Below are 27358 nucleotides of genomic sequence, written 5' to 3'. Positions count from 1 at the left end.
GCTTCCCCGGCGGCAGGGAAGCTGCCAGAGCTCCGAGAAGTCTCTCCGTCGCTGCAGGAGCCGGAGGCGAAGCTGGGAGCGGGGATCCTGACTCCCTCAGTTCCCGGTTGCCCTCCTGGAGCCGCAGAAAGGGAGGGCGAGCTTCCTGGCTGCTCTACCATGACCTGCCGGCCACCTCCGGGCGGTGTTTGCATGTTTTCTGGCAAGCGACGGCCCCTACCATGTAACCTGACCTGTGCAGCCGGGGGCCTTGCGCGGCGGCGGCGGTGGTCGTGCTTGGCGGCGGAGGCAAACAGCGGCAGCGCGGCCATTGAGAGCCCTCTTTTGCTCCTGAATCTGGTGCGTCCCTCTCTCTCTCTCTCTCTCTCTCTTGTCTTTCTTTTCTTTCTTTCTTTCTTTTTTCTTCTTCCAAACCTCCCCCCTCCTCCTTCTCCTCCTCCTCCTTTTTTTTTTTTTTTTTGCAAACTGATCTTTGGCTCTTAGTGTGAAAGTGATTTGAATTTGGCTCGGCGGCGCTCTGCGCAGGCGTTCAGCTAGCTGCTGGCATGGTGGCTCTTTGCAAAGCAGCTGTTTTGGGTTTGAAATTCCAACATGGCAGAGGCTGCAGTCAGTCTTCCCTTCAAAAACTTGGAAGGATTTCAAATCGGAGGCGCCTTCGCTTAACCCGAGCCCCAAATTCATCAGCGCGCCGAAAGAATCGATTGTGCCCGACCCGCCAGGTAAGCTCATCGGTGACTCGTTTCTCTTTCTCTTCTTCCTCCTCCTCCTCCTCCTCCTTTGCCTCCGCCTGTTCTCTTTAAAATTTTTATACAATTTTAAATGTATCCCGAGCGGGCGCGCGTCCGCTCTAAAATCCCCGAGCTTTAGAATGAAATGTATGCTTAGATACGTCGGAAATCGCCCAAGTCTGGGTTTATTCTCTCTCCTCCTCTTGCCCCCCCCCGAGTTCTCCCCCCCCTTGTTTTAAAGCGCGATGTGGAAAGTAAAGCGATAACAATCGCAGCGATGGCTTTTTTTTTCTTTTCCCCTGATCGTTGCTAACAATAGTGCGGAGAGTAAAGAATTCGGGATGGGAGAGATTGATTTGGGCTCCCTTTTTATTATGGGCATAATTATTTAATTCTTTTTAATCTCTTTTTTTAACTTTTGTATTTACATTTTGATATTTATTGCCCTGTACACCGCCCTGAGTCCTTCGGGAGAAGGGCGGTATAGAAATTTAATAAATAAATAAATAAATAAATAAATAAATAAATAAATAAATAAATAAAGCAAGCCACTTTCACTCGGGGGGGGGTCTATTTATTTTTCAAGTTCTGAAGTGCAATTGCGGCTTAAGTGCAATCGGAGGAACTAACTTTTAAGCAAATCCGTGCAAATAAGGATGGGGAAAGTTAAAGGGCGAGGGGGTGTGTTAATATATCTTGAGAAGCTGATGCAGAAAAAAAAATTAAGCACCTCATCATGGAAGGGGGGGGAGCATGGCTCGGTGGGCGTATTGTTGGCTTGGAACTGAGAGGAAGATGTATAATTTACTGGTATATACAACCCACTGATCCTATTACTATCTTCCCTGGAGCTCTTGTTAGTTTCAATGGGAGTGAGTGAAATTGACATGGACTTGTATTGCTGGTCATGTGCTCTCTCTCTCTCTCTCTCTCTCTCTCTCTCTCTCTCTCTCTCTCAGTCTCTCCCCCCCTTTCTTTCTTCTCTGATCTGAGATTCCGTTTTTGTTGATGTTGCTTTCCCTCTTAATTATATGCATGTAGGTTAAATGAATACCTGACGAAAAAGGCCCACGTTTCAAGGCAGTGACATTTGATACTGGAGAGAAAAAGTGGCATTCATGAAAAGCAACCTTTGGAATTCCTGCTTGTGAGAAGAAGGAGAGGGGGCAAAAAAAATTCCAATTCAGCTTTTTTTTTTGTGCTGCCGGCGAGAAATGATCAGTAGCACCAGTGTTTATGGTAGGTCTGTTTTAGAATCTTGTTTACTTTTGTTGTTGTCGCTGTTGTACTATGGACAGTGTTCCTTTTGTTTTTAAAAGAGCATGATGAACACATTTCAGAGGACTTTGCATGCCGCTGAAGATCACTGTAACAAGCAAGGTTAATGATAAAGCTTTAGGTGTATAAATAAGATGTGGATATGTGGGTGTGCACTGTCTTATTGTATTATTTCTAATTTTCTGCTTTGAACAGACTTCTGTCATAAAGCTAAAGTTGCATCTTACTAGCAGGTCACCATGAACACTCAAAATAGGATGTAAATTAGTCAACTTGCTCACTGTAAAAGGAGGAGGGGGGAGAGACAACGCACACAGCTAAAAGCCTTCCTATACTGCTAGGGTTTCCTGTTTATTTTTCAAGTGTAGTTATTATTTTTTCGATCGAGGTCTCCCCCCTTTTCTATTTTTTTCCACTGGGTTTTAGATGAGGATAATAAAATCCTTTCTAGGGATCTTCTAATAAATGCCTCTGTTTCCTGCAAATACACCCCCCCTAGTCTTCCAGTTTAATAACGGCCTGTATATTTTCTATCCTGTTTTTCATCTGTCGGCTTGTCATTGCTGTGCTGTGCAATGGAAAACCATCAGATGTTACAGGAGACTTGAACAATTATTCTAAGAGGAGATATTCTATTTCTTTTTTTAAAAAAAGAGTCATGCTAAGCATGCCTGATGAAACAAGGAGAACTTGAATATACCTGCCCAGTGCAATGCACACAAGGCCATTGGTAGAAGCCCAGGATTTTGTATATAAGTTTGGGGAATTTGCGCCATGAGGGAAAAGCCAAGAATATGTCTGCTTTTTAATAGGCCAAATTAGAAACAAACAAGCATCTAGGGTAGAAACTCATGGGCATCGGTTGGGCTGTTGCAGGAGCATGGACTGAGTTGGCCATTGATTTTTCATAACAGCACAACCCTGAGCTCTGCATTCAGTTCAGAAGTAGTTGACCAGTCGGCCGTGCCCATAAGCTGATGCTGAAGGTTTCTGTATATTTCCAATAGAGTAAAACAGAATTGCTATCACAGTGGAAATTATCTATCTATCTATCTATCTATCTATCTATCTATCTATCTATCTATCTATCTATCTATCTATCATCTATCATTTGGAACTTGTTGCCTTTCACATGATCAATACAGCAGGGTTTATTTTAGATGCAAATAATCAACCCTGACTCATTTTAAATGGGAGGGGAGTGAAAGGGGGGAGAGCAGAAAGGCACAGCTCTCCCTCTCTCTCCCCCCCCCTTTCCTAGAGCTGTTGGAGAGAATGTGATTGCCAGATGGGAGATTTCCCTCTGTGATGTTAAAGCTGTAATATATATTCACAGCAGATTGGACCTGCTGCTTGTGATGAGGGTATTACATTTATAAATTTTAAATCGGGAATTGGATAGTATGCTGAGAACTGAAATTGGATGGGGTGAATCGTTGCCACTGTTTAAATGCAGTTCCTGAAGAACGAGGATGAGGAAGATGATTCTAACAGTAGTAATAGGTTGTAATCATGCCTGGGTGCTGCAGTTTTGTATATTGTACGGCACATGTGTACTTGGCCCCCCCTCCATGTGCGTGCTTTTCACCCCATTCACTTCCCTGCTTCTCAGTTTCCTAATAGAATATCTTAACTTGCAGAGAGAGTGGTTGAGAAATTGCACCCGTCCTGGGGGGGGGAGTAGAGAACAGAGTCCAAGAGAGCTAACAAATCTAATCATTTCTACATCTCGATTATAACAACTCAGTCAAATGTGTGGCAGTGATCGTTGTCTGCAGATGTGCCTCATGATTATTTTTGTTTTGTGGAGGATGGGGGCCTGCCAGAGGCAAAACATCTAGAATCGGGAGCCAGTCACATTCCAGCAATTCTGCTGGTGCAAATTAAAAGTGTGTTCTGGTCAGGAAATGAAAGCTACTGTGTCTCTTTTGAACAAGTCATTTATCAAGGAGAACATCTATCAAACAGCCACTTGTCACAATATATTGTGGAAAAAAGTTGGGAAAGCTGCCTTAAAATGTTCCTTCTTTCCTTGACTTAAAAAAAATGTATCCAAGTGCTGGGAAAGCTGTAGTAGAGCTACAACTAGCACATTCTCTTCTTAACTGTTGTGATTGTGTGCTTCTTAAGATAAGGATGCATCTGCTCCCCCATTATGTTTCTAGAGTAAAATTTTATTGCATCTGTTAGTTGAATGTTAATAGCTGTGATTTCTTTTTCTATTGTTTTAATAAAATCAGAAATCATCTTTAAGTTGCTTTCCAGGTGGGGATGGCAAGGTTTAGATAGAAGATTTCTGACTTCTGATAAATCTTTTTTAGTCAGTTGAACTTGCCAGGAAATGTTGTCACTGCTTTGCACCAAATCACACGGCCTGTTAAAGACACCTTTGTATAATTTCTCATTGACAAATGCACAAGGGAATTCTTACTGTAAGTAGGAAGCATCATTACAAGTTATTTGGATTAGGAATCCCTAAACTATATGGGATGTAAACTTCCATGTAAACATCCCTAAACTATATGGGATGTAAACTTCCAGAAAAGTTCTCAGTTTTCTTTGCAAGACAGATTTTTTTTTAAAATTCTGTTAAAAAGTTCCTTGAAATAGATTTATTCTGGAGACTTTTCTTTACCCTTTTCGTTAACTGCAAAATAAGGACTGTTATAATCTCCACTGCTGAGTTGCACAAGGCCTAATAGGAAGTTTTGATATTCATATTTATTAGTGAATCATGCCTGCTTCACAGGCAGTGCAGTAGGACAACTTATTGTGTGATCTTTCGTGTCAAAAAGTGACTGCTGTGTAATCTTATGTTGGATGGTCATCACTCCTCCCCTTTCTCCACCCTCCACCAAAGCGATTATATGACAGTAGAGCTGTATTGGAATAAGAGTGGGATTTGTATCAGTTTTATAGCAGACAAATTGGTGTTTGCCTCTGGATAATAAGCAATGGCTTCAGGACTGTTCAGGCAGATCTAGCAGGACATAAAAAAAAACCAATAGCTGCAAACCCTCAGAGTCACCAGATCAATACAACCAAGGAACTTTTCTCCAAGTCTTTTCAAAGAGCAGACATTTGGTATGAAAGCTCAATTTATGACAGGGTATATTCTATGAACTTTATGGAGAAGCAGCAAGGTTATCTCTGTGTTCAGATGCTGACTTTTTATACTTAGTCTACTGCTTGGAAGTATCTCCTTCCACCCACCTACCCACCCACATGCACGCACGTGTATCCATGCAGATTCTAGACAGCCCAACTTGAACTTAAAGAAACAGTTAAGGGCTTGTGTCTAAAACATGTTGAGGAGGGGTGGGGGGAATAGGGAGGCTGCGGCAAGTATTTTATCTACTTTTGCAATAATGCTTTTGGAAACTGGTTGTTCCAATTCATGTGTAGCTGTCAATTAGTTAGCCCTGTGTGTGCATGCAAGGAGTTTCTCCGTGTAATGACTGATCTTCCTGCAGTCTTAATCATCAATTAATCAGCTAATCTGCTTGTTTAGGAGCCATTTTAATGATACAAAACCAGCATGATAGCTGTACGTAGGAAACTCTCTTGCAAGTTGTTTTTAATCCACTTGTCTAATCTAGTGTTACCAGATCAGATAAAAAGGAAAATGTGTTGCTTTGCCTTCAATTAATAATGCAATTAAAATGCATCCTTATTATGAAACAACAAGACCTGAAAACAAACAAAAGACAACATTTTCTTTGCATTTAAGTATCTTCAAAATAGTGGTGGGTGTATTGACATGCTTTTTTTTAATTAACTGGAATTTCATAATGATTTTAATGGGAGAAAATGTGTTATCTGGGCATTTTGCAAAGTAATGGAGCATTTTTGCTGTCAATAGGCACAATGAACCATTTCATCGGGGCACCAGCTTATTTGCTAGCTATCCCCCATCATTAATGAGCAAAGCAATAGAAACAAATAATAACATTTAATTTGGTATAGTCAGCTTTCTCTTTCTTTTTCCCCTTCCTCTTTTGTGAACCAGAAGCTGAACTAATCAGTGGAAGTTAGTGATAGCAGAGTAACTTTGAATCTATTGATTACTCTTCAATTAATATTTTCTTTATTCTGAAAAAAGCAAAACAATAATTTGCATGTAGTTATTAAGACCAATTGCCTTTTAAAGGTCTAAAGTAGGTCTATCACATGTTTTCCCCCCTTACCAATTAGTAATTATGCTCTGAGAATCAAATATTTTAACCATTGTGATCGTATCTTACCTGGAAGTAAACCTGGCTGGATTCAGTGTAATTTAATTTCTTATTGTATATATGAGATTTTTTCCCCTTTTAAAAATACTACTATATTTTCTTTCCTTTTTTTGAGCTATAACACGCTTTGTACAATTACTATTGTTAAGTTTAATGTTCTTTCTGTGGTAAAGGGCAATTCTGTGTTTCTCTTACAATAAATTTTACATGGAATATAGTTTCTTGGAATTTTTAGATCTAAGCAGACAAAGGGAACTCTATTTAATTAAGAGTTCAGTGTTCTATCTGCCTACTCAGAAATTTAGTTTATTTTAGTTAAATGGGGTTTACTCCTAAAATATTGTATTAGTATCATTAAAAAGAATAAAAACCCTAAAGATAGAGTTTACAAATGTAAACTCTCTTCTAGTTTATAGATTTCCATATATCATTAGACTATATATTAAAAGGTGTGTGGATGTAGGTAAATATATGTTATCTGATGACAAATATTCAAATCATGATTTCTGCATAAGAACTGAATTATGTGTATTAATGTTACTACTAAATATAAACAAATACCCAATTTGTTTTTCACAAAGAGAGGGAGGAAAAGAAAGGATAAAACTTGTCTCTTTTACACCAGGCAAATACATAATAGGTATATTATTCTGTGCGGGGAATATTGTAATCTTTAATGGTGACAAAGCCTGAACTTCCTGAAAGGATAAATTAAAAACCTGGAGCTATCAGTCTCGCAGAATAAATGAACGATTCTAGAGGTACAATAGTAAAAGTCTAAATACCTGTTGATTTAATCAAGGAGAGTAACTAATCTTCCCCCAAACAAACTGAGTTTGGTTTCTCCGATAAAATATTAATAGATATTTGTAGAAAATAAAAAAGCACAATTAAAAATAACAGCACAGGCATAACAGTTGTTCTTGTTGTAATGTGAATAAAATTTCTCTGCCTCATCATAACAACTTGTTTTTTGCACGGCATTTGAGAACAAGGTATTTTGGATTACAGTTTGTCCAGCAATATCAATCATGGCTCCAGCCATACGTTTCATATTTTCTTTTGAGGGGAAATTGTATTTAAAGTAGAAACTTTGAAATGCAGGAATAAAAATGGTATTTTATATCTTTTGCTGAAAGTAGTTTTAATGCAGGACTTCCCAAATAATTGGTTGCTGCCATTTATCATTGTTTTTATTAAACAATCAGGTCATATGCGTAATGTGAATCCAGTATTGTAAAAGTGTTCTTACGAAAGGAAACAATGCATTTTCCTCAGCAGAGAAATGACTTATTGGTCATATAAAATCTCTGGTGTGGTTTTAGGAACTTCAATGAGTTTATGTGCATAAACGCACACATGACATAGCTTCCTTCAATGATTTATCTGGAGTTGTCTATCTGTGTTTGTCTACCCACGGTCCAAATTGCAGATTGAGCAATGGCTTGTTTGAACAATATAATTTAATTTCTTGTATATTTCAGTCATATGTGTGTGTTAACTCTTTGTAGTGGGATGTTTGCTGAAACTGTTTTCAATGATGCTAGATTAAGATTATTCTATTAAATATTAAGCAGCATGCCTAAATTTTTCCTGTTTCTGTATTCTTTGCGTTTGAGGAATTTTTAAAAAGTATTTAATCTAGACTTTGAAGAAGAAGCCTGCATTTCTCGATATGGTTAAATCTAAATAATTTAATTATCTTTAAAACACCCAGCCTTTTGCAAGCTTGCAACCTGTATAGGCTCATGACAAGTATAAGCCTCTGCGGGTTGTGTCCAACCATCTTTTTGCTTTGCTTTAAAAAAAAATTATTTGGAAATGATTCAAACCAAAATTTCACATTTCTGCATGTTGCTATTGTTATTTGAAATTGTTCTGGAACAACTTGAAAGAATCATTAAAGGCCAGCTGGAAATAAGATAAAAAGGCTGTGGTTATCTGAAAATTTGCTTATTTGAGGGCTCAGGCTGTTGATTTCAGTGATTGCATTTCTGGAAAAATGGGTCTAGAAACAGACTGCTGTAGACCTTATTTTTTTTCTACTAGTACTCACACCTTTTGAGTCCTTTTGCGTATTCTACCGTGCAGATCGTAGTCTGCTTATTGATGTAAAGTGTGGTGCTTGTTCTTCTTTCCTGGCCATTATTTTGTTTCTCTCTTCCCCATCCCGGTTCTCGCCAATGGAATTGCCTTTTGCCACAGAGAAACTCATAAAGTTTCTGGCGCTGCAGAAATAAGATTTGCTCTCTAAAATATCATTGTGATAGTTGGAAGTGAATTAAATATCAATCCACCTTTTTGAGGGATAACTGAGGCATCTAGGAAATAATCTGAACACATTGGAAGGGGTGCCATTTATTTTCAAAAGAAATTTCTGCCTTCCGACAAGAAAGATTCCATGGAGGAGAGAGAGGAGGGAGGATATCAAAAGAGGCAACCTGGTTCTTTCATGTGTTTGAGCACTCAGGTACTTGACAGGATTGTTTCCAAGAAGGGGGAAGAAATGATCCTATTTTAGATGCCTTGTTGTTTGCATTTGCGAGTCTCATTCTATATGGAGAGCTTTAGAAACAAACTTTCTTAGACATTGGGCTTAATGGATAGATGCACTTCTACCATCGGCACTTGCAACAGCCTAAGTGAGCTACTTAGCAAATAGTGGAAAGAAATAAACCAGTTTCCCATAACAGCAGAGAGGGTTGTGTGCAAGGAGGGATTTTATATTCCAGGTTTATTCAACAGCAAGCCCTATTGTTTTTGATGGAGTGATAGTGGATTGCACCTTTAGTTCACAAAAGTTGCTACCCTGTGTCTGATTAGACCTCAAAGAAATCCTACTGAATTCAGTAGGAGCAGCTTCTGAGTAAGCATGCATTTGAATGACTGTTATAATGTGCCTTTCCCTCTCCTTGAGCGGCAGGAACAGTACAGAAATCCAGCAGAAATCTTTACAGATTAATTTTTCAAACAGGTTTCCTACTTCTTGGAAACTTGCTTACTTTCCCCGGCAGGTCAATTTTAAAGATGCAGCAGCAGAGCCAGAAGAAAACAGGGCAACTGTATGGGGACATAATATCCCTGTTATAGGGAGAAAAGACACTGAGTGACACAATGCTGTAGTTCAGGTAAAAAAAGCAAGCTAGAAAGTCTGTGGATTAGGAAATTAATCATAAAGGGTGGTGTCTTTAACAAGGCAGCATGTAAAAATGGACATTACATTGAAAATATTTTCTGTTTTCCGACCAAAGGATTTGTGGATAATTCTCTTAAGAGTGAAGATTTAGTGAATTTAGTGAAGATTTAAATTTGCCTTGCCACAAATATAACAACTTCTTTGCTTTAGCACGGGTTGTACTTTATCGTACTGTTGGAATTACTCTGGAGTAAGTGAACTGAACATAGAGAAGGAAGTCTAGATTTGAAGCAATGGATGAAAAAATGAAAACAAGAAGAAACATCATGGAGTCTTTGTTTAACCCTGTTATTCTTGTATTCTTGCTAATGATATGCTATGCTCTTGGTATGTGTAACGTATGATGCTAAGTAAACTATCCCTGCTTTTGTTGTTGTTGATGTTGTTGTTCAGTTTCTTCACTTCTCCTGAATTCCTTTGCTGTCATATGGTGGAGATTTAACTGGCTCATTACCTCATAAGCATAAAAAGAAGCCATGGAAAGGAAAGTACTTGTTAGCGATGTTATTTTAAGCTGGAGCTGTTTTGATGGGTGGGGGCTTTTTCTGTGTGCTATTTGTGTTGGTCACATTTCCTTAAAGGATTGTCTGAGTTTGTTGGTCAAGTTTGGCTTAGGGACAAAATGTACTATACTAAAAAGTCTTGTGCGATGCAATGTTTCTAGAGGCCGGGCTATTTTAAATGGCGAAAGGGAGTTTTGCAAGGTTTCGGCTAATTTCCTTGAATGGGTTGTAGTAAAATGAATGACAGTCAGCTACCTCCAACATCACTTGAGTGCACTTGCTCTCATTTCGCTCCCTCTACATCCCCCAAAGGTTTCTCTAGTTCTAAGAAATCTGCTTGGTGTCAGGATGTAGTTCTGTTTCTTTATAGACTTTTGCATTTGATTTGTTCATGGAATACTCTCCTGTTGAATTTTTTTCTTCTTCAGATGACATTATTTCTCTCTTGGGCATAAAAACATAGATATTAAAACTGTCGTTTCTTTAAAAATGCAGTTATTCTTCTAAAGAATCCAGATGGGCAGTGGCCTAAAGTTGCTGAACGAGGTTTTCAGTGGAAGGTCCCCATAGTCTTAGTCCATACTTCATTGACTCACATAGGGCACTAGATTAGAGTACAGTAATTCCCACCCACCCCACCCCCCAATATCTTTGCTGTCCCAACTAGCAGCAGCTCTGTGCATGGAGAACATGCTCCTCTATTCACAGGAGAAGGGTTGTTGTATAGGCTGCTGTCAGTGAATTAATGCTTCAGTGTTGATACTTGCCGCATGCTTTGGTTGTGGAGGGAAGAAAAGGACCATATGAAATCACTATTTTCACAGATGTTGAAAGGACTTTAGTCTGGACAGGTTCAGGCCTATGTCTGCAGTGGATGAGAAGAAGGGAGTGATTGGGTTATCTTTGAAAATGCTTTGTATCTTCAGTTTTTTCCCCCGCCTGTGAGCTTTGGGCTTGTCTATTTCTGTGCATCCCTTTGTCATGCTCAGCAATATAAGCCTACAATAAATTGAAAACATCACGGTTGCCATTGTCCATTTCTGCCTATTTTTAAGGAATGGATAGAGCCATCATTCTAAGGACATTTCAGTTCTGCATTTATGAGATGCAATATAAAGTCCATAAGCTTAGGATTTATGCAAGTTGAAATCCAGGGAGAGACCAGTAAGGTATATGTTTGATTTTTGCAACTCGCCCTACGGTATCTTCCTCATTTCTCCTGCCCCCCCTCAAATAAAATTAGGAGAGCTGGCTTTATTTAACAGGAGTATCTAGTATATAAGTAGAATAAATTTAAAAAGTTAAATAATGAAGAGCCTCTGAATCAGCAATGTAGGTGCTTCTCAGACTAAAGCAATTATTTGGCTTCTGTCTTTTTGCTAGTTTGTAAACATGTGCCTGATCATTTCCAATTATTTGCAAATTTGGCATCTTAACATTTTCTATAATAGTGGTGGTAATAATAATATAACCGTACAAACAGCAACAAAGAAAAATACTATTGAACTAAATAAATAACCTGCACTGGTATCTTGTACACTCTACAAACAGGAACGGTAGAATTGTTTTCTTCTTTGAGGGAAATGCTTTGTAATTTGCAAATATTTAATGGTAAATTAAATGGCAAATTAAATTAAGTGCATATGCAAGTGTTTACATGTTATTTTCCCTGCAGTTCTAAACACTGCAAAATGTGATTCCTTAATTTGTCTATTAAACTTACAAATAAGAAACCTTAGTGATTACATAGTTGTCTCCCAGCTATACTACTGCATTTTGTAAGCTATGAGCTAAAGCTGCCATCTTATCTCCACTTTTCTGGGTCTTTGGGAGTTGGTCCCGCATTTTGCAGTATCCCTTTAATGCCCTCTCCGTGTATCTTTACTTCTTAGTAACACTTACAGGAATTCACTGGGATTTATTTTAAAGCAGATCTCCTACAACTTCAACTTCAGATGGAAAAGCTGGACAGTCTTCTTTGCTGACTTAATGTGCATAAAAAGTGTGTGTTGCGATGTGCAGCTAGATTGGGAAGAAAACAAAACAGCCCAGATGCCAAACAGGGTGGGTGGGGTCTACATTGCCTCTCTTAGCTGAGTAGGATATATTTCAGCAGGTGACTTTTTCCTCCTTTACTACTCCGGCTCCATGATGAGGAAAAAAAATGGATAAATTTAAGGCAAAGGTGTTTTCCCTTTTTTCCTCAAAAAGCAGACAATCTGACAATCAGGCTGCTGCTTATAATGTTACTTTGCTCTCTGAAACTTCCTTTTTCAAATGGGCTTGACACCAAGTCTTGCTGAATGTGCATCTCAGGACAAATTCAACTGGGGAAAAATGACTTAAGCTTAGAGAAAGGAATACAGCAATTATTTTTAACCAAGTCAAGCATAGTTAACATGAGATGAGGTGAAATTGTTAAGTTTTTCCTTGTCTAACAATGCCTTTTATATATATAAAGGTTTCAAATGAATAGCATCCTGTGAGGAAAAATAAAACCATTCCCCATTTTGGGATAAAACATCCATGCATGTAATCATACTATATTAAGTAGTCAGATTTGTGGAGAGCAAAACTATGCGTAAGGGTAGCCATATAGGAACTGAGTCAAATTTCTGGTTTACTTTTTAATTAATTATCTTTACAAACATTATTTAAACAGAGAAAATGTGTTACAGTTGTACAAACATTTCTTGATTGTTATTAAGGCCAAATCTCTCAACGGTAAATATTAGGAGTTTTGGGGGTATTTCTTCCTTGATGGAAAATAGAACTTTGACTTTAAGGGAGAATTATAAATAATAACTTGGAAAAAAAATCTTTTTCCTTCTCTATTTATACCAGATTTCTCCTATTGGGCTGTATTAGAGTACAGTTCCTTAGGTGGCGCATGGATGGATAGTGTGTTTACAGTATCACAGATATGAAGAGTGCTTAGTAGGAATGTTGATTTAAGCAAAAACTTTTTTTGCTTCTTATACTACACTAGTGATGCAGTACCGGTAGGTATGTTGAGTGATTAACAAGTCAGGCTAGGTCTGTGGAACTCCAGCTTGAATGTTGGTTCAGCTTAATTTATTGGCTGATTCTGGCGTAGTCTTTCTCTCTCTCTCTCCCTCTCCCTCTCTCTTTGTGTGTGTGTGTGTGTGTGTGTGTGTCTGTCTGTCTCACTTATTTTAGAGTGTTGTGAAGATAAGATGAAGTGATGAACATGAACATGCCTTTGGAAATATAGCTGTAGCTGGTTCATGTGGTTTAATAACTTTTGTGACTTGATTATTATAATTTGTATGCAATTGTAAGATTATATGCAAAGGTTAGAGCTATCATATGCTAGCTATTGATTTTAAGGCTGATTTGCTGAGTCCTCGGAGAGCGGGTGGGTTATATGAGAAGCTTCAGAATGTGAATTCCTCGCTCGCTATGGCAGACATGTACAGCCTCCAGTGTAAAACCGTTCAACTTCAGGCATAATTTGGAAGATGGAATATTATATGTAGCAGTATGGTGGGATCTGGGCTTCTGTATACTTGCTGCATGTGGGATTAAATCTTTCAGGATACAGAGAGGCAACACACAGTTTTTTAACTACTGCTACATAAAAAAAATGGGCATTTTAATTTGTTTTGTTTTCTTATTGACATTTACACTAAAGTGTAGCATATTTGAAATAAGAAGCTTGGAAATCGTAAGCAACAAAAATAAAGCTATGGGCTAGTTCAGACATGTCAAACTCGTGATGTCACGTGATGACACGCAACGTATTGGAGCTTTTTCGCCATTGCCGGCAATGGGGTGGGCGTGGCTTCCTGATGACATGTCTGGCCCGTGGGCTGGCAGTTTGACACCCTGGGCTAGCTGTTTCTTTTTAAATTTAATTTGGAAAGGAGGTTTATTTTACACAAATGTGACCAAAAGACCTAAAAATTACTCCTTTTAAAGAAAATGACTTTTTAAAATGACTAAGAAAAAATAAGTTTGTGTTAATTGCTAGGATTATTTATTCATACTCATCCTTATATTTCATTCCTGTTCATGTTAATATAAAATGTTACTGGAGATTTTCCGTTCATCTTTTCAGGGGACGTCCTGAAAAATACAGGATACAATATCCAACCCTGCCTTCATCTATTTTGTTTCCTCTACATTCTTCTGGATTTAATAAATGGCGTGAATTATTTGTGATTTTTTTTTCATACACATGTACAAATTCATCCAATGTGCTGTAGCTGTACATGCAGTCCTCGACTTACAACAGTTGATTTAGTGACCGTTCGAAGTTACAACGGCACTGAAAAAAGTGACTTATGACTGTTTTTCACACTTACGGCCATTGCAGCATTCCCCATGGTGACGTGATCAAAATTTAGACGCTTGGCAATTGAATCTGGGTTGCAGTGTCCTGTGGTCATGTGATCACCTTTTGACAACCTTCTGACAAGTAATGAGGAAGTTAGATTCACTTAACAACTGTGGCAATAAAAGTGGTAAAATGAGACACAACTCACTTAACAACTGTCTTGTTAGCAACAAAAATGTTTGTCTCAGTTGTAAGTTGAGGACTACCTGTATAAATTGTTGCTTGACCACTTGACCAGGTCTTTCTTTGGAACAGTGCTTGTGCTTAGAATGCCGTATACTGAGAAATGGGACTTTGGCTTTCAGAAGTTCTGTTAAATGACACTTGTACTTTGGTATGCTTTATACAACACAGGTTGTCCTTGACTTATGACCATTTGTTTAACAATGGTTCAAAGTTATTGAAGGAAGTTATTTACGACCCATCCTGAGGGCTATGACTGTTGATCCACTCCACAATCGTGTGATTGCAATTTGGGTGCATGGCAACTAACACATATTTATTGATTACAGCATCTTGCAGTCATGTGTTCACAATTTGCGACCTTCTCAGCCAGCTTCCAACAAGCAAAGCCCATCAAGGAAGCTGGATTCTCTTAATGACTATGTGATTCACTTAACAACTATGTCATTCTCTTAATGACCATGGTATAAATGATTGTAAAACCAGATCCGGTCACATGGTGACTTATAAGGGAATTCTGGTCCCAATTTGGTTATAAGTCAAGGACTACCTCTAGGTTAGAAAATTAAGAGGCCCAGGAAGAACTCATTTAAATCAGTTGTGGTTATATTAAATAAAATCCAATAATATTCCTTTAAAAAAACAACCTGAGACTTCAGTACACCCCCTTCCCCAAGGCTGAGCAACTCTAGGGCCATTTGTAAGAGGACACCTTTGGGGAAGAGCAGCTCCATCTTATGTTGGGGTGAAGTGTCTCCTCATTCTGCCCTGGACCATGTTTTTCAGAGGCACTCTGTTGCATGCACTATAGCTCTATTGTCAGAACCAAAGTATGTGATAACTAAATCAAATGCTGTTGAGGACTGCCCATAGACCATCTTTCTAATTTTTCTAGTCTACTTTGCCTTTGCTTCGTGATAATTCCTTCTTTTCCTTTAAAAAAGAGCGTGGATATGTCCATGGAGCTACTAGACATTATTCCTGATTTGAGGGCGGTTTTGTTTTTCTCCCACTCTTCTCAGCATTCTTCCGAGAGAGTACCCACTTGCTTTGGCCAGAGATCTAAAATAGGTTGCAAAGGATCCCACAAAATCAAATTGAGGCACCTCGTGTGTCCTTAGGACTGCAGTTTCTTAAGCCATCTCCACTGTAAATGTATGTAAGTTTATGATATTTAAGATAAATTCAAAAAGGGTTGTTGCTAGGGCTGTTCATGTTTTTAAAAAGTTTGAAAAAAGTACTTCAGACTTAGAAGAATTCCCGCAATTCTCTGCTTTTTGTTAAAGAAGAGGCAGTCATTTTTCTGACTGCCTATCTAGCCTGGAAAAAAGAATACTGTGCCTGCTTTAAGAAATTTGCATACTGAAATTTTGGGGAATCTGAATGTAGCCATAAGATTTTTAGACTCATTCAGAAGCCTGGGGGGACGGGACAACAATGGCTTTCTTAATTGAAGAAATTTTAAAACATTTTCAGATCCCAGAGTCTTAGTTTAATTTTTGTTTTGTTTTGTTATTTTAACTCTGGAACCTCTGAGCAAAAAGCAAAGTTTTAGAGAAAGAAAATTAACTGAATGAACTCCCCCCCCCTTTGTCTTAAATCTGTAATGGCACACCATCGTTGCCACAGAACCCTTGTGTTCCAAGCAATACAGTCTGAAAAGCTTTAATGAGTAGCAGAGAAATGCTGAACTGGCAGAGGGCCCAAAACACTTATGTTTTTCAAATTATCTTTGAAAGGTGCACAGCCACATTAGTTAGTGTTTTGTTGCAAGCAATTGAAAAGAGGGATATCGGATCTCAGAAGCTAGAATGATGTTTCATAGGTGGTCAATCAGTGTTTCATATAGCAAGCATTTCTAGTGAGTCATTTAATTTGAAAGAAGGCTTCACGTTGAATAATTCAAATTAAGTGGAGAAATGCCATTGTAATGATTACAAAGCCCTATTCCAGCATTAACCCAGTTTTGGATTGAAACACTAAACTCTGCCATTTTCATAGCATAAATTGCAGAACTCATTTTTTGGAAGGATGTTTGTGTGCATGTACACACTTTTAGCTTACTTTTCCATGTATAAACATTTCCCAAAGCATATATTTGAAAATTCTGTGAATATGTATTTATAACATTTCACATTATTTATAATGGACATTCTTTTTTTTTAGATCACCTTAGTTATGAATGCTATCTAGCTCCATTGCCATTAAAATGCAGTACCTACTACAATACTTCTATACATTTTTTTTCCTCTTTGAGTCTTGGTTTAAATATGTTTTCCAAAGAATTAGATTTTTTTTTCATTTTATTGTTTTAAGGTAGTCCTGACACGTGATTCATTGCTCCATATACAAATATATTCTAACCTGATAACTGATGTTCACCTAGTCTAGTAAAAGAGCAAACCTAGGACTCACATAATTGGGGTTTGACAACAACAACGCTCTCCTGCTGTTTGCTTTTCTAGCAAGTCATTTTAAACAGTATGTTGCCTCCAAGCCTAAAAAAACCATTTATGATCAGTAGGCATAGCTTCCGTGCATTTGTTAAATGTGACTGGCCTTCACCTACATTGGATAGCATTACATTCATTATTGTACTTTTGACAGCTCTGTAACCAGATATGTGTGTTCCAAGCTCTCTCCTTCCACATAGTCTTTCAAATGGGGCAGGATTAAGTAAAAAACGTTAATTCTGTGCACCTGTATTTATGAGTAGACCCCCACTGAATGTAATACTCACACCTAAGACTTAAGTATGAACACTATAACGTCAGGATTTGTTTGGTGATTAAATAAATTCACTTAAGACTAAATGAAATGGAAATGTAGCCTGTGTGTAATTTCGCTTTGCAGGAGAGAGAGGTTTTTTAGCAAAGTAGGACAACACAGTTCTATTATTTTGTCAGCATCTAAAAAGACATAATTTGGAGAATAACTTGGTTCAGTTTGTGGACCACCTGTCCTATGGCTTCCTGTTATCAACTAGCCCTTTGTCTTTGGTAATGCAGTAAAAAGAGTCTTACTAAAAGAAGAGTCTTTACAAGAAGATATGTATGCATCTCTCTTTGTAATGGTTAACAATCAATAGAAAAAAAAATACCTGATCTTCTAAGCCCTACAGATTTTCTGATAGTGTGTTAAATTCCAGGTGCAAAAATTTAAATAAAATCTGATTAATGTGTCAAATTGCAGCTCCAGGCAAAGAGCCAGCTCATGCAACCAACTAATTTCCCGTCCTTGCTTCCCAACTGATAGACACGCTATGGGTCATGAATCAGTGCTCCAGCTGAAGAAGAGACACTTCCAAAGAGAGACTGGAGAGACCAGTTCACCTCTGAGTCAACGGATAGACATGTGGGGAAACACTCTGTCCCAGCTCTGGGGTTGTTTTTTTTGCTGCTCCTTTCTGCAAAATAGATTTGAATGGCTGTGTGTTTCCATGGTACAGAAACATGAGCCAATGGCTGTGTATAGTGAACAGGATGACTAACAGAATGACTAGAGCTCTTTTGAACGAAAGAATGAAGCAATGAATGAATCGATAAATAAAGTAGATGTTATCTAATAATTGAAAGAATGCCGGCAAGAGAAGGAGGTATGACCAACTATCATTTATAAATAGGAAACAACACATACTTGTGGTTGGTGATTTGGCTCTAGTGCAGCGGTTCCCAACCTTTTCTATACCCCACATCCCTAGAACATTTCTGATATATTCTCCCACCCCTTACAAAAGTTCAAAATAACGGCGACGAATTATGCATATACACTATAATTTTGAAATTTCTAAACCCACGTTTTCACACACCCTGGAATATTGTCTCGAGCACCCCTGGTTCGGAACCCCTGCTCTAGTGATTTAGGTTACTATAAGACTGTGGTGGCGAACCTATGGCACGTGTGCCACAGGTGGCACGCAGAGCCCTCTCTGTAGGCATGCACGCCGTCGCCCCAGTCCTAGGCCTTCAGCTGGGTTTTATAAAACCTTTTCACTTTAGGCCTCCACCACCGTGTGCAAAAAGAAAAAAAAAAGTTCAGTCAATCAATTTCAACTTCTCACGGAAAAAAAAAGATCTCGCAAAGTTGGAATTGATTGATTAAACTTTTTAGTCCCACCCAGTCTGCCATTACCACCGCAGCCACGCCCACCCAATGGGCCACACCCACCCAATGGGCCATGCCCACCCGGCACCCGACAATACATAAGTAGGTTTTGGGTTGCAGTTTGGGCACTCGGTCTCTAAAAAAGGTTTGCCATCACTGCTATAAAGGGTTAATGGCAGGGTCTTGAAAACAGTTCAAAACCAGGCATTTGTCCAACACAGGATCACAAGATTATTGACTAGAGTTCGACATTTTGATCATATTTTCTTGTACTCCAGCAACTGAACAAACTTCTATTTCAAAACCCCATGTGTTTCGAGAGGTTTTTTTAAAAAAATATTTTTAAATATCCAAATGGCTTTAGGCTATGTAATCAAAAGATGACCTTCTCCAGGTGTGGCAAAGTGACTCTTGGTGCTTGAAGTTCCACTGTCAAAAATGAGGTAAGATTGCTAAATACAGGTATTTACAGGCTTGGGATACAATCATGATGGCAACTGCCCATTATGGTTGTGAACGGGTCAGTCACATGACCAACCCAATTTTGTGACCTTTTTTTGCAGTGGTTAAGTGAATCACTGCAATCATCAAGTGAATCCAAAATGAACACCACAGTCATTGTGAAGGAATGGTTCACTATGGACACAGTTTTGCTGAAAACGAAGTAAGTGCTGGTTTTCAGCAAAATCCTCGTAAAATGGAGTCATGTTGCCCACGAGACACTGCAAACAGCCATAAAAGCAGCTGTGTTACCAACCTCACCAGGTTCAGTCATACGACAGCGGAGGAGTCTGACCATTGGAACTTCAAATCTAGGTGGTAAGTCCCCTTTGATGGCTTGGTCGTAAGTGTGAATGGTTGCTAAGCGAGCAGTCATAAGTCGAGGACTATCTATTAGGTTTTTTTAAAAAAAATTGTAGCACTTTGTTACGGAACACCCTCCCCTGATAAACTTTCCTGGCACTAAATGTGGGCGATACATGAAGACCCACCGAGGCCTGGGACAGGAAATCTGGGGCCCTTTGCAGGTTACCCAGGACATCTTGCTCTTTTGAACATACGGATATTGGAGTCCCTGGTGGCTGTGCAGAAAAATGGTCTCTTCCTGCAACCCTCAGTGATTCTTTTCAGAATCACTGCTGGAAAATCCTAGCTTTAGGGCTGAGTGGATGTTGTGGTCATGAGTATGAATAGAGTCGCTTTGTGGCGAGATAGGCAGCAAACAAATTTAATAAATAAGTTAATTAATTAAAACAAACCCTTTTAGAAGTAAATCGGACCTTTTAGTAAATCGGCTCCAGCACAAGTAAGTTAGAGGGGAAAAGAGAGACTTTAATTTTTCTTTTCTCACTATCCTAGACGGCCTGAGATTGTTGCTAAGGCTTTTGTTTCCCTTCTCATCTGTGCTAGTGTTCGGCTGCCAATTCATCAGTGAGCATTGCATATGACCCCGGGGCTGAAAAAAATTGCCCAGCTCATCTAGCTCTTGTAAATGTCTTATATTTTTTTCACCTGCGCCCCTTGGTTTAAAATTCTGGATTTTTTTTTATTATTGCAATTTATTCATGTGGTTATTCCATTTAGGGGTGGGCATGACATAATTCAGAGCAACTATTGTCAATATAGTAATATACAACAAAACATAGTTCATATCAGAAGTGTTTATAGGCTTTATCAGAAGAAGCTTTCATGATGCCGCTTCGTTGAGGCCATTAAAATGGCCCTTTAGTAATTGTTACCTTAGAAAACTGGTTTGTTTGCTTTTATTTGGTCCTTCCTAAAAATACTGATGAGGCAGCAGTTTTCATATGAGGCCTATAGGTGTTAAATTCTTCCTAGGATACCGTGAAAACTATTTTTGGACAACAGTACCTCAGGCTTAAATTCTTATCCTTTACAATGCCTATTTGGGGGGGGAGGGGAAGGAGAGGAGAGGCAAGTTCATATTTGTATGAATTGATCTTAAGTTATTAGTTAATTTAATTGATTTTAAATTTTACTGTGTTACTGTTTTGGTAATGGTGAATCCTTTTGGCTCAGTGTGTCAAAAATTCAGAAAATGCCTCACTTGACTCTGCTGGTGTGTCATATTCCTGAGCAAAAGAGAAACAATTCTCCACATTTAGGTCAACCTGAAGAGTGGCAGCACTAGGGTTGGGCCTAAAGTAGAGGTCCATATCTCAACTTCAGCCCTAAGGCCATCACTGCCATGCAAAAAGGCTGTCTCACACCATTCCTCAAGGCGTGACAGGGCCCTGCGGTGTGCCCAAAACTACTCTGGGTCACAAAAGGCCTTTGTTCTTGAAGCAGCTTTAGAGAATGCTCTTTTGTGGCCTCTGCAACCTCCGAAAACTACGCAAAAGCACACCCTGTTCTTCTGAGATTTTTGGAGGCTTTGAAGGTCACCACAAGAGCCCACTCCATTTTTGCACCGTCTTCACAGCCTTCGAAAATCATGCAAAAAGGTGTGCTTTCAAGAATAGTTGTTGGGTGTTGGTGAAAGCTGACATATCACCCAAAACATTTCGGTGTGTTACCTTTGATGCGCGTATCATAAATGCGCCATTACTCACCTACCCAGTTAAAAGTCTGTGGATGTAGAACGACTAAAGCAGTGTAGTACTGCGGTTTCTCACCCCTTTTGTGTTATAGTGGACATAGAAAAAGGGCAGGGCTTTCACCATAGTGATGCTTTGGTCAGTCTGACATCTTGCCCCTTTCCAGTGCTTTCTCTGGACAAGTTATAAAGAGTAAATATACAAAAACCAATCAGCCCCAGTGGACACAAGCAACATTCAAATGAGCTGGGTGGAATAAAACAGTCTTTGGTTCTCTGCTAATGACCATGAGAGAGGGAGCTTTACAATCTTCTGGGGAGAAAAAGTTTGAAAGTGTGGGGGCTGCCACTGAGAAGGCCTGCTATCTTGTCCATGTAAATAGCTGCTGAGCAAGTTAGAGAAGATGGATGGATTGGTTTGTTAGTGGAAAATTAGGGAAAATTACTTCCCTGTAGCTAAACGACTGAAATTGTGAGGTTCCTAACTGCAACAAGTTTATAAACAATATAATTTTTTTCAAGTCCTTTCTGGGCTATTTCTTTGTCAGTTTAATAACATGAAAATATTCCATGCTGAAATATGCAGCCTTTGTTTGCAAATTTCAGTTAAGTGTTGAAGATACATTCTCTTTTTAATGATACTGTGATTTAATCCGATAGTTCATGGGCGTGCATTTTTGGTATAACATCCCAACTGCACTTACTCTGACAGTAGATATTATTTTTATTTCTATTTGAGTGAAAATCCAGGGATAGACTTTTTCAGAAGGCATATCTATTTTTTTCCAAGTAGCTGTATGTTTTCTCATCTACTATATGAGTTCCTGTGGATCTATTAATGAAGGTCTAGAAAAAGGTAGACAAGGAAAATGAGAAGATAGACCTAAGACATGTTATTCTCCTGGAGGTAGATGTCTAAGAATATAATTTTCTCTGCCTTCTCAGGAAAGATGTGGCATAGATACTTAAGAGCTTTGTGGGGCTTGTAAGGAATTGGAGAGAAAAGGAATATTGGGCAGAGGTCACTATTTGGATGATATAGCAGATGGCTTTTGTCAGCAGTGATGTCTAAGCTACGATTGGTTGAAGAGGGAGCATTGCAGGTATTTACAGTGTTAGTTTATTAAATTTATATGCTGCCCATCTCATTATCAACGCAACTCTGGGCAGCTTATTATACCTAAAATACTTTCCAGTACAGGTGGTTCTCACTGATTGCAATTAGGATCAGCCACTATGTCACTAGTTGTTGTAAAATGAAACATTGCATAACCACAACCAACTTACACCGTCAGGTCCGACTGTGGTCATTAAGTGCAGCGTCACGAGACGTGCGACTTCTTGCTGACTTCCCCATTGATTTTGCTTAGAAGCTGGCTTTGAAGGTTTCAAATGGTGCCCATGTGACTGCAGGATGCTGCGTGTGGGTTGCCAAGCACTGGGTAATGATCATGTGACCATGGGGATGTTGCAATGGCTGCAACTTTGAGGACCGGTCATAATTTTTTTTGTTCAGTAATATTGTTAATTTTGAACAGTTGCTGAATGAGCAGTTGGTAAGCGAAGACTACCTGCGTTCTTTTACTGGCCTGAACTTTGTATGGGAAAGACTAACAGAAATGCCACAGAGAAAAATGTATTCCGGAGAAGACTGTTTTTAAAACGGTGAAAAGATTGGCTAGAAATTACAGAGCAGGCTAATGATGGCTTGGTTTGGACAAAGGAGATGTGTTAAACTTTCACAGTTGAGTTTTGAGCTTTCCCCTCCACCCCATAGGATTTGGGACAGGAGGAGTTAAATGACAAATAGAGGCTTTTTCTGCTGTTTCTCTGTATTTAGCTTTGGGAGGGTGGGGTCAGATATAGTGTGCTTCATTCTTCTTGAAAAGCTAGAGTGGCTTTACTACTTCAGTCCATAGAACATTGTTAATCTTAAGACACAAGAAGATTTTGTTGCTGTGGAAATTGCTGTGTGCGAAAATCCCTGTGTGTTTACCTGAGTACAAATGACAAGTGAGAGCCCAGAAGAAAGTAAAAGTTATAATGTTGGAGAGTGATTTTTTTAACGGAGAACTGAGATTGTTTTTTTTTTCCATCTGGACTCTGGATTCAGTTTATACAAAATTCCATATATATAATTAAAATAATTATCTTGAACACTGTTTTCTTGTGATTTTCTGACTTGGAAAGAATTAAACTGTTATCTGAAATTCTTAATTCAAAATATAAACATTGCAATGATATTGTGGAACAGAGAAGGCAAAGTTAACACAAAACAATGATCCATTGCTCTGATGTTAACAAATGGTTTTCCTTGGCACAATTTCTTTCTCAGACAAAATAAATAATGCTTGAGATTTGTTGTTCATGAAGTCCCATTTTTGGCTTGTTGTAGGCTACTTGAAGAATATATAAACTGAATGTCAGGCATAAGAATTAGTTTGCTGTGTGCATGCTTGTTTGGAAATATCATTTTTCTCTCTCTCTCATCATCTTTCTGGATTCAGCAATATTCAGGGGACATAAAACAGATTGTTTTCAATTAATTTGTGAAATTCCTTGCCATGAAGGGTGCTTGTTGCTAGCTTCAATTCTTTAGAAGAGGAAGCCTACCTGTAGTCAGGATGGTCAGAAATTAACCCAAATCAATAGATAAAGTGTTTATTGGGAGTGGGGTGGGGGAAGGCTATCACTGAATGTTTATCACAATCATGCCCTCTTGAGAATCTTGGGGCTGGCTGGCTGGTCATGGTCAGAGACTAGCTCCTGTAATGGACTTTCTTTTGCTCTATCAGTCAGTTCATGAGATTGCATACTACCTCGGCAATATTTTAATTGTTAAATAAATCCAGAAATATAATCCAGTGAGAAAATTAAGCTTCTGCCCACTAAATGATTGACAGTGTCTACTACCCTTGTCTAAAAGTCTAAATCCTTAATCTTTCTAAGCCACCCTGTTGAATAGATGGCATTAACAGCTTTTCCGTTTAGGCTTTTTTGCTGTGAAGAAGGGCAGGCACTTTTAAACCAAGAGGGTCTTCACAGCCTCCTTAATACTGCTTAGAAGGAAAGCATGTCTGAATACTTCTGATGGGAGCTCCGATAATGTGGCAACAGAATCAAATAAATCGGCTCTCTAGAATGAAATGCTAATAAGTATGCTTATAAGGGCATTAATTCTGTTGATGCCTTTTGAACAACATTATTAAATGTGTTTCTTTATTGTACAAAAAAAAAGTGAAGCGATTTAATCATGGAACTGTTCAAAGGAAGCTTTTTAAGGATGCTCTCAAACATTATAATTCGATGACCACACCTTTTGTAGCACGGTGCTTTGGTTTTAATTTAAATGTTTTTAAGTGTTTATCCTTGAAATAGAAATCCTGCCATTGTTTTCTAGAGAAGTATTAGAGAAGACGGTGTTTCTCCTCCACCCCACCCCACTCTGGTGTACTGCAGTGATATTGAAACACAGACATACCTCCTGACATTACTTTTTCATTTTCTTTGAAAATAACATTTTATATATATTGCAATTTTATGTGTGTGTGTGTGTATACATATATATATACATATATATATACATATACATATACGTGTATATATATATATGTGTGTATGTATGTGTATGTATGTGTATATATATATATATATATATATATATATATATATATATATATATATGAAGTAAGAGGTGTATGTGTCAATTGTACAATTAAGTAGCCACTTCTGGATTAAGTTGTACCTTGCCTTTAAAACTCCAGATGTTTGTAGGCTCCCATATTTGGCTTCTCCATATTCTCAGTTCCTGTCTATATGCACTTGTCTCTAAAAGCTTTATTTTCCTTTTCCACTCAGACAATTGCTCCACTTATGAAGAAAGAGTGGGGCTGGGCTTGAACAATGGCAAATGTATAGAAGGATGATTCTGTTTTTGGAGCCCTTTCCATCCCATTTATTCCAAAATAAAGCACAGTGGATTCTTTTTTTTTAAGTATCATTTGTCTCAGATTTTAGGGCTGAAGGTTTCCAACCAGGGGTTCTTTAAGAGATCTGAGAAGAGGAACAAGGCTGTCCATGTGTGTGTTTTAGTCTTTGCTCTATGGGGCTATTTCCAGGGCTGCTTTCTTATAATCCAGCACATTCACCCTTTCCCTCACCTTGTCGTATATTTTGCTCCTGCGTTCTCTGTCCCTTCCTCTCACGAAACCAAACAAATTGAAGATAATGATTAGTAACCAACTGCAAGGCTGAAATTCCACGTACAGCAGTTAACTCCATTTTACAAAATGTCCTCAATCTAGTGAATTATGATGCAGTTGTTCTTCTCTGCTATCAAACAGCAACAAGCAGTTTAGAGTTCCTCTGGACAAAGGCCTGCAGCCAGCATTTCATTATGCCTAGTCACTTTGTGTAGTGGGAGGGGTTGAAGAGAAAGAAGGAAGAGAAAGGAGGGGAGGGAGGGGAGGCAGAATAGGCTGTGCATAATACTCTATATAAAAGTAAGGCATTTAGCAATGGAGTGAAACCTGGGCCTAATTGTTTAATTTGATCAAAAACTGCCTCAGCCGTGTATAAGGGTTGATCTTTGAAATGGTACACAAAGGCGAACTGCAGAAATGTGTCTGTGTCTGTTGACATCCGCATTTCCATAGCCATGTCTTTCGTGAATAGTCTGTTTTGGTTTTAATTCTGTGAATAGGGCTAAGATACGAATGAAGAAATTCCTTAACAGAAAAGGCAGCCAACTATTGGCAGCCCCCAAAATATGCGAGTGCAGTAATTAGTTAGCACTCCTCATGCCACCACCACGAACCACTGAAGTGTTTAGATACTAGTGTGATAAATGCAGGAATAAAGTGGTACTTATTCGTTTAAGGAGCAAAGATGCTATTGCTTGATGTGCTTGCGAATGGACTGTCGCTGTAACAATTCAGTGCTGAATGGATTTCAATGTTAACATGGGTAGTTTTTTTTTAATGCAACTTTTTTTTCCCCTCAGAAGGTGATTCTGATCATTTTTGATTTTACATTTTGTTAATGTAGAAAGTAAGTTGCTTAAAATTGGCTGTGTATTGAGTTGAAAGTATCCTGCTGGTCCATAAATTCTCTGGTGTCTACTAGATGTTTCATCAGGGAGACTTCCAATAAAAATGATCTATTTTAGAAATAATATTGTTTAGTGGGTTGAAATGTGTAATAAAATTAGACCTTCAGTCTTCCAAAGTTAGTACTTAGATAGACCCCTTGGGATGGCAAAATGGCTGTATAAGCAGATGAATCCGACAGTTCTACTGATGGATACATTTGTCAGTCTCTGTTACAGGTATAATATATTCTCATATCTGTAATCCTGACACTCTTACATCCAAATGAAATCAACGTGAGGTTGTCATCTTTAAGCAAATATGTTAAGTGTTGTCTTTTGTGCTGTGGATTTGAAAGAATGGGGCCCAAGGGAGCCAGCATCATGCAAATGGAACAAATCCCATTTCTTCTGAGCTGTTCTGGTTTTTTCTCTTCCCCCCCACCCCCACCCCCTTGGCAGCTGGCTGTGTTATCTTTGTGTGTTTCTCTGAGTGCTGACAATTCTTTCAGTGATCTAAGTTAGGGCACATTAGAAAGTGGAAGCAGCTGTCTGTCGCTGTACTGAAAGACGTGTTTGCTCTACTGCAAAGATGAAGGACCATGAATCCTTGACACAAACATTCCCCCCCTTTCCTTTTTTCTTTTCCTTTTTTTTTAACTTTCCAACATGATCAACATTCAGACACACAGATTGTCTGCTTGGACAGTTTTTTGTTCTGACTGACAGCATCTGGCATAGACAAATTTTGAAATACATAGCATGCCATGCTTGGAATTGGAACATTCTTTTTTTTATTAATCTCCTTGTTTAAAGTATTCATTCGCATTTCACAAAAGGTTAAAGCTTTGAGATGGCTGGAATGTTTATGTTAAATGAATAAGCTGCTAATGAAATACCTTAAATGAACTCCAAATACTTATTACCTACATTAAAACAAAAATAATACTAAATAAAGATCTGATTAATTTAGGCTTTGGAGGTGGAAAGTATAAAGTTCTCATATTATCTTAAGCTGCCTGCTGGAGAATCGAATACCAGGATTTTTTTTAAAACAATATTTTTAACATTTAGCTAAGTGAAACATGATTTGTTTTAAATCATTAAGTATTTAGATTTCTCTCAATG

General features: G+C 38.5%; 1 protein-coding gene across 2 annotated transcripts in view; it reads left to right on the top strand.

Moving 5' to 3' along the window:
- Positions 1–6: 6 nt before the first annotated feature.
- FIGN (fidgetin, microtubule severing factor) overlaps positions 7–27358 on the top strand; it is a 142487-nt gene continuing 115135 nt past the window's right edge. The window contains exons 1-2 of one of the 2 annotated variants that reach the window (XM_081313485.1): positions 7–339; positions 1770–1967. In XM_081313485.1, coding sequence (XP_081169611.1) covers positions 1943–1967 — 25 coding nt within the window. In that variant the 5' untranslated portion in view covers positions 7–339; positions 1770–1942. Of the gene's footprint in view, positions 720–1769; positions 1968–27358 lie in introns of both variants that reach the window. The other variant, XM_081313484.1, reaches the window with a different exon arrangement.

The sequence above is a fragment of the Vipera berus genome (assembly GCF_964194415.1).
Source record: "Vipera berus genome assembly, chromosome: 1".
Classification (NCBI taxonomy): domain Eukaryota; kingdom Metazoa; phylum Chordata; class Lepidosauria; order Squamata; family Viperidae; genus Vipera; species Vipera berus.
The sequence above is the reverse complement of the archived record's forward strand: the minus strand, read 5'-3'. Positions and strand labels throughout refer to the sequence as shown.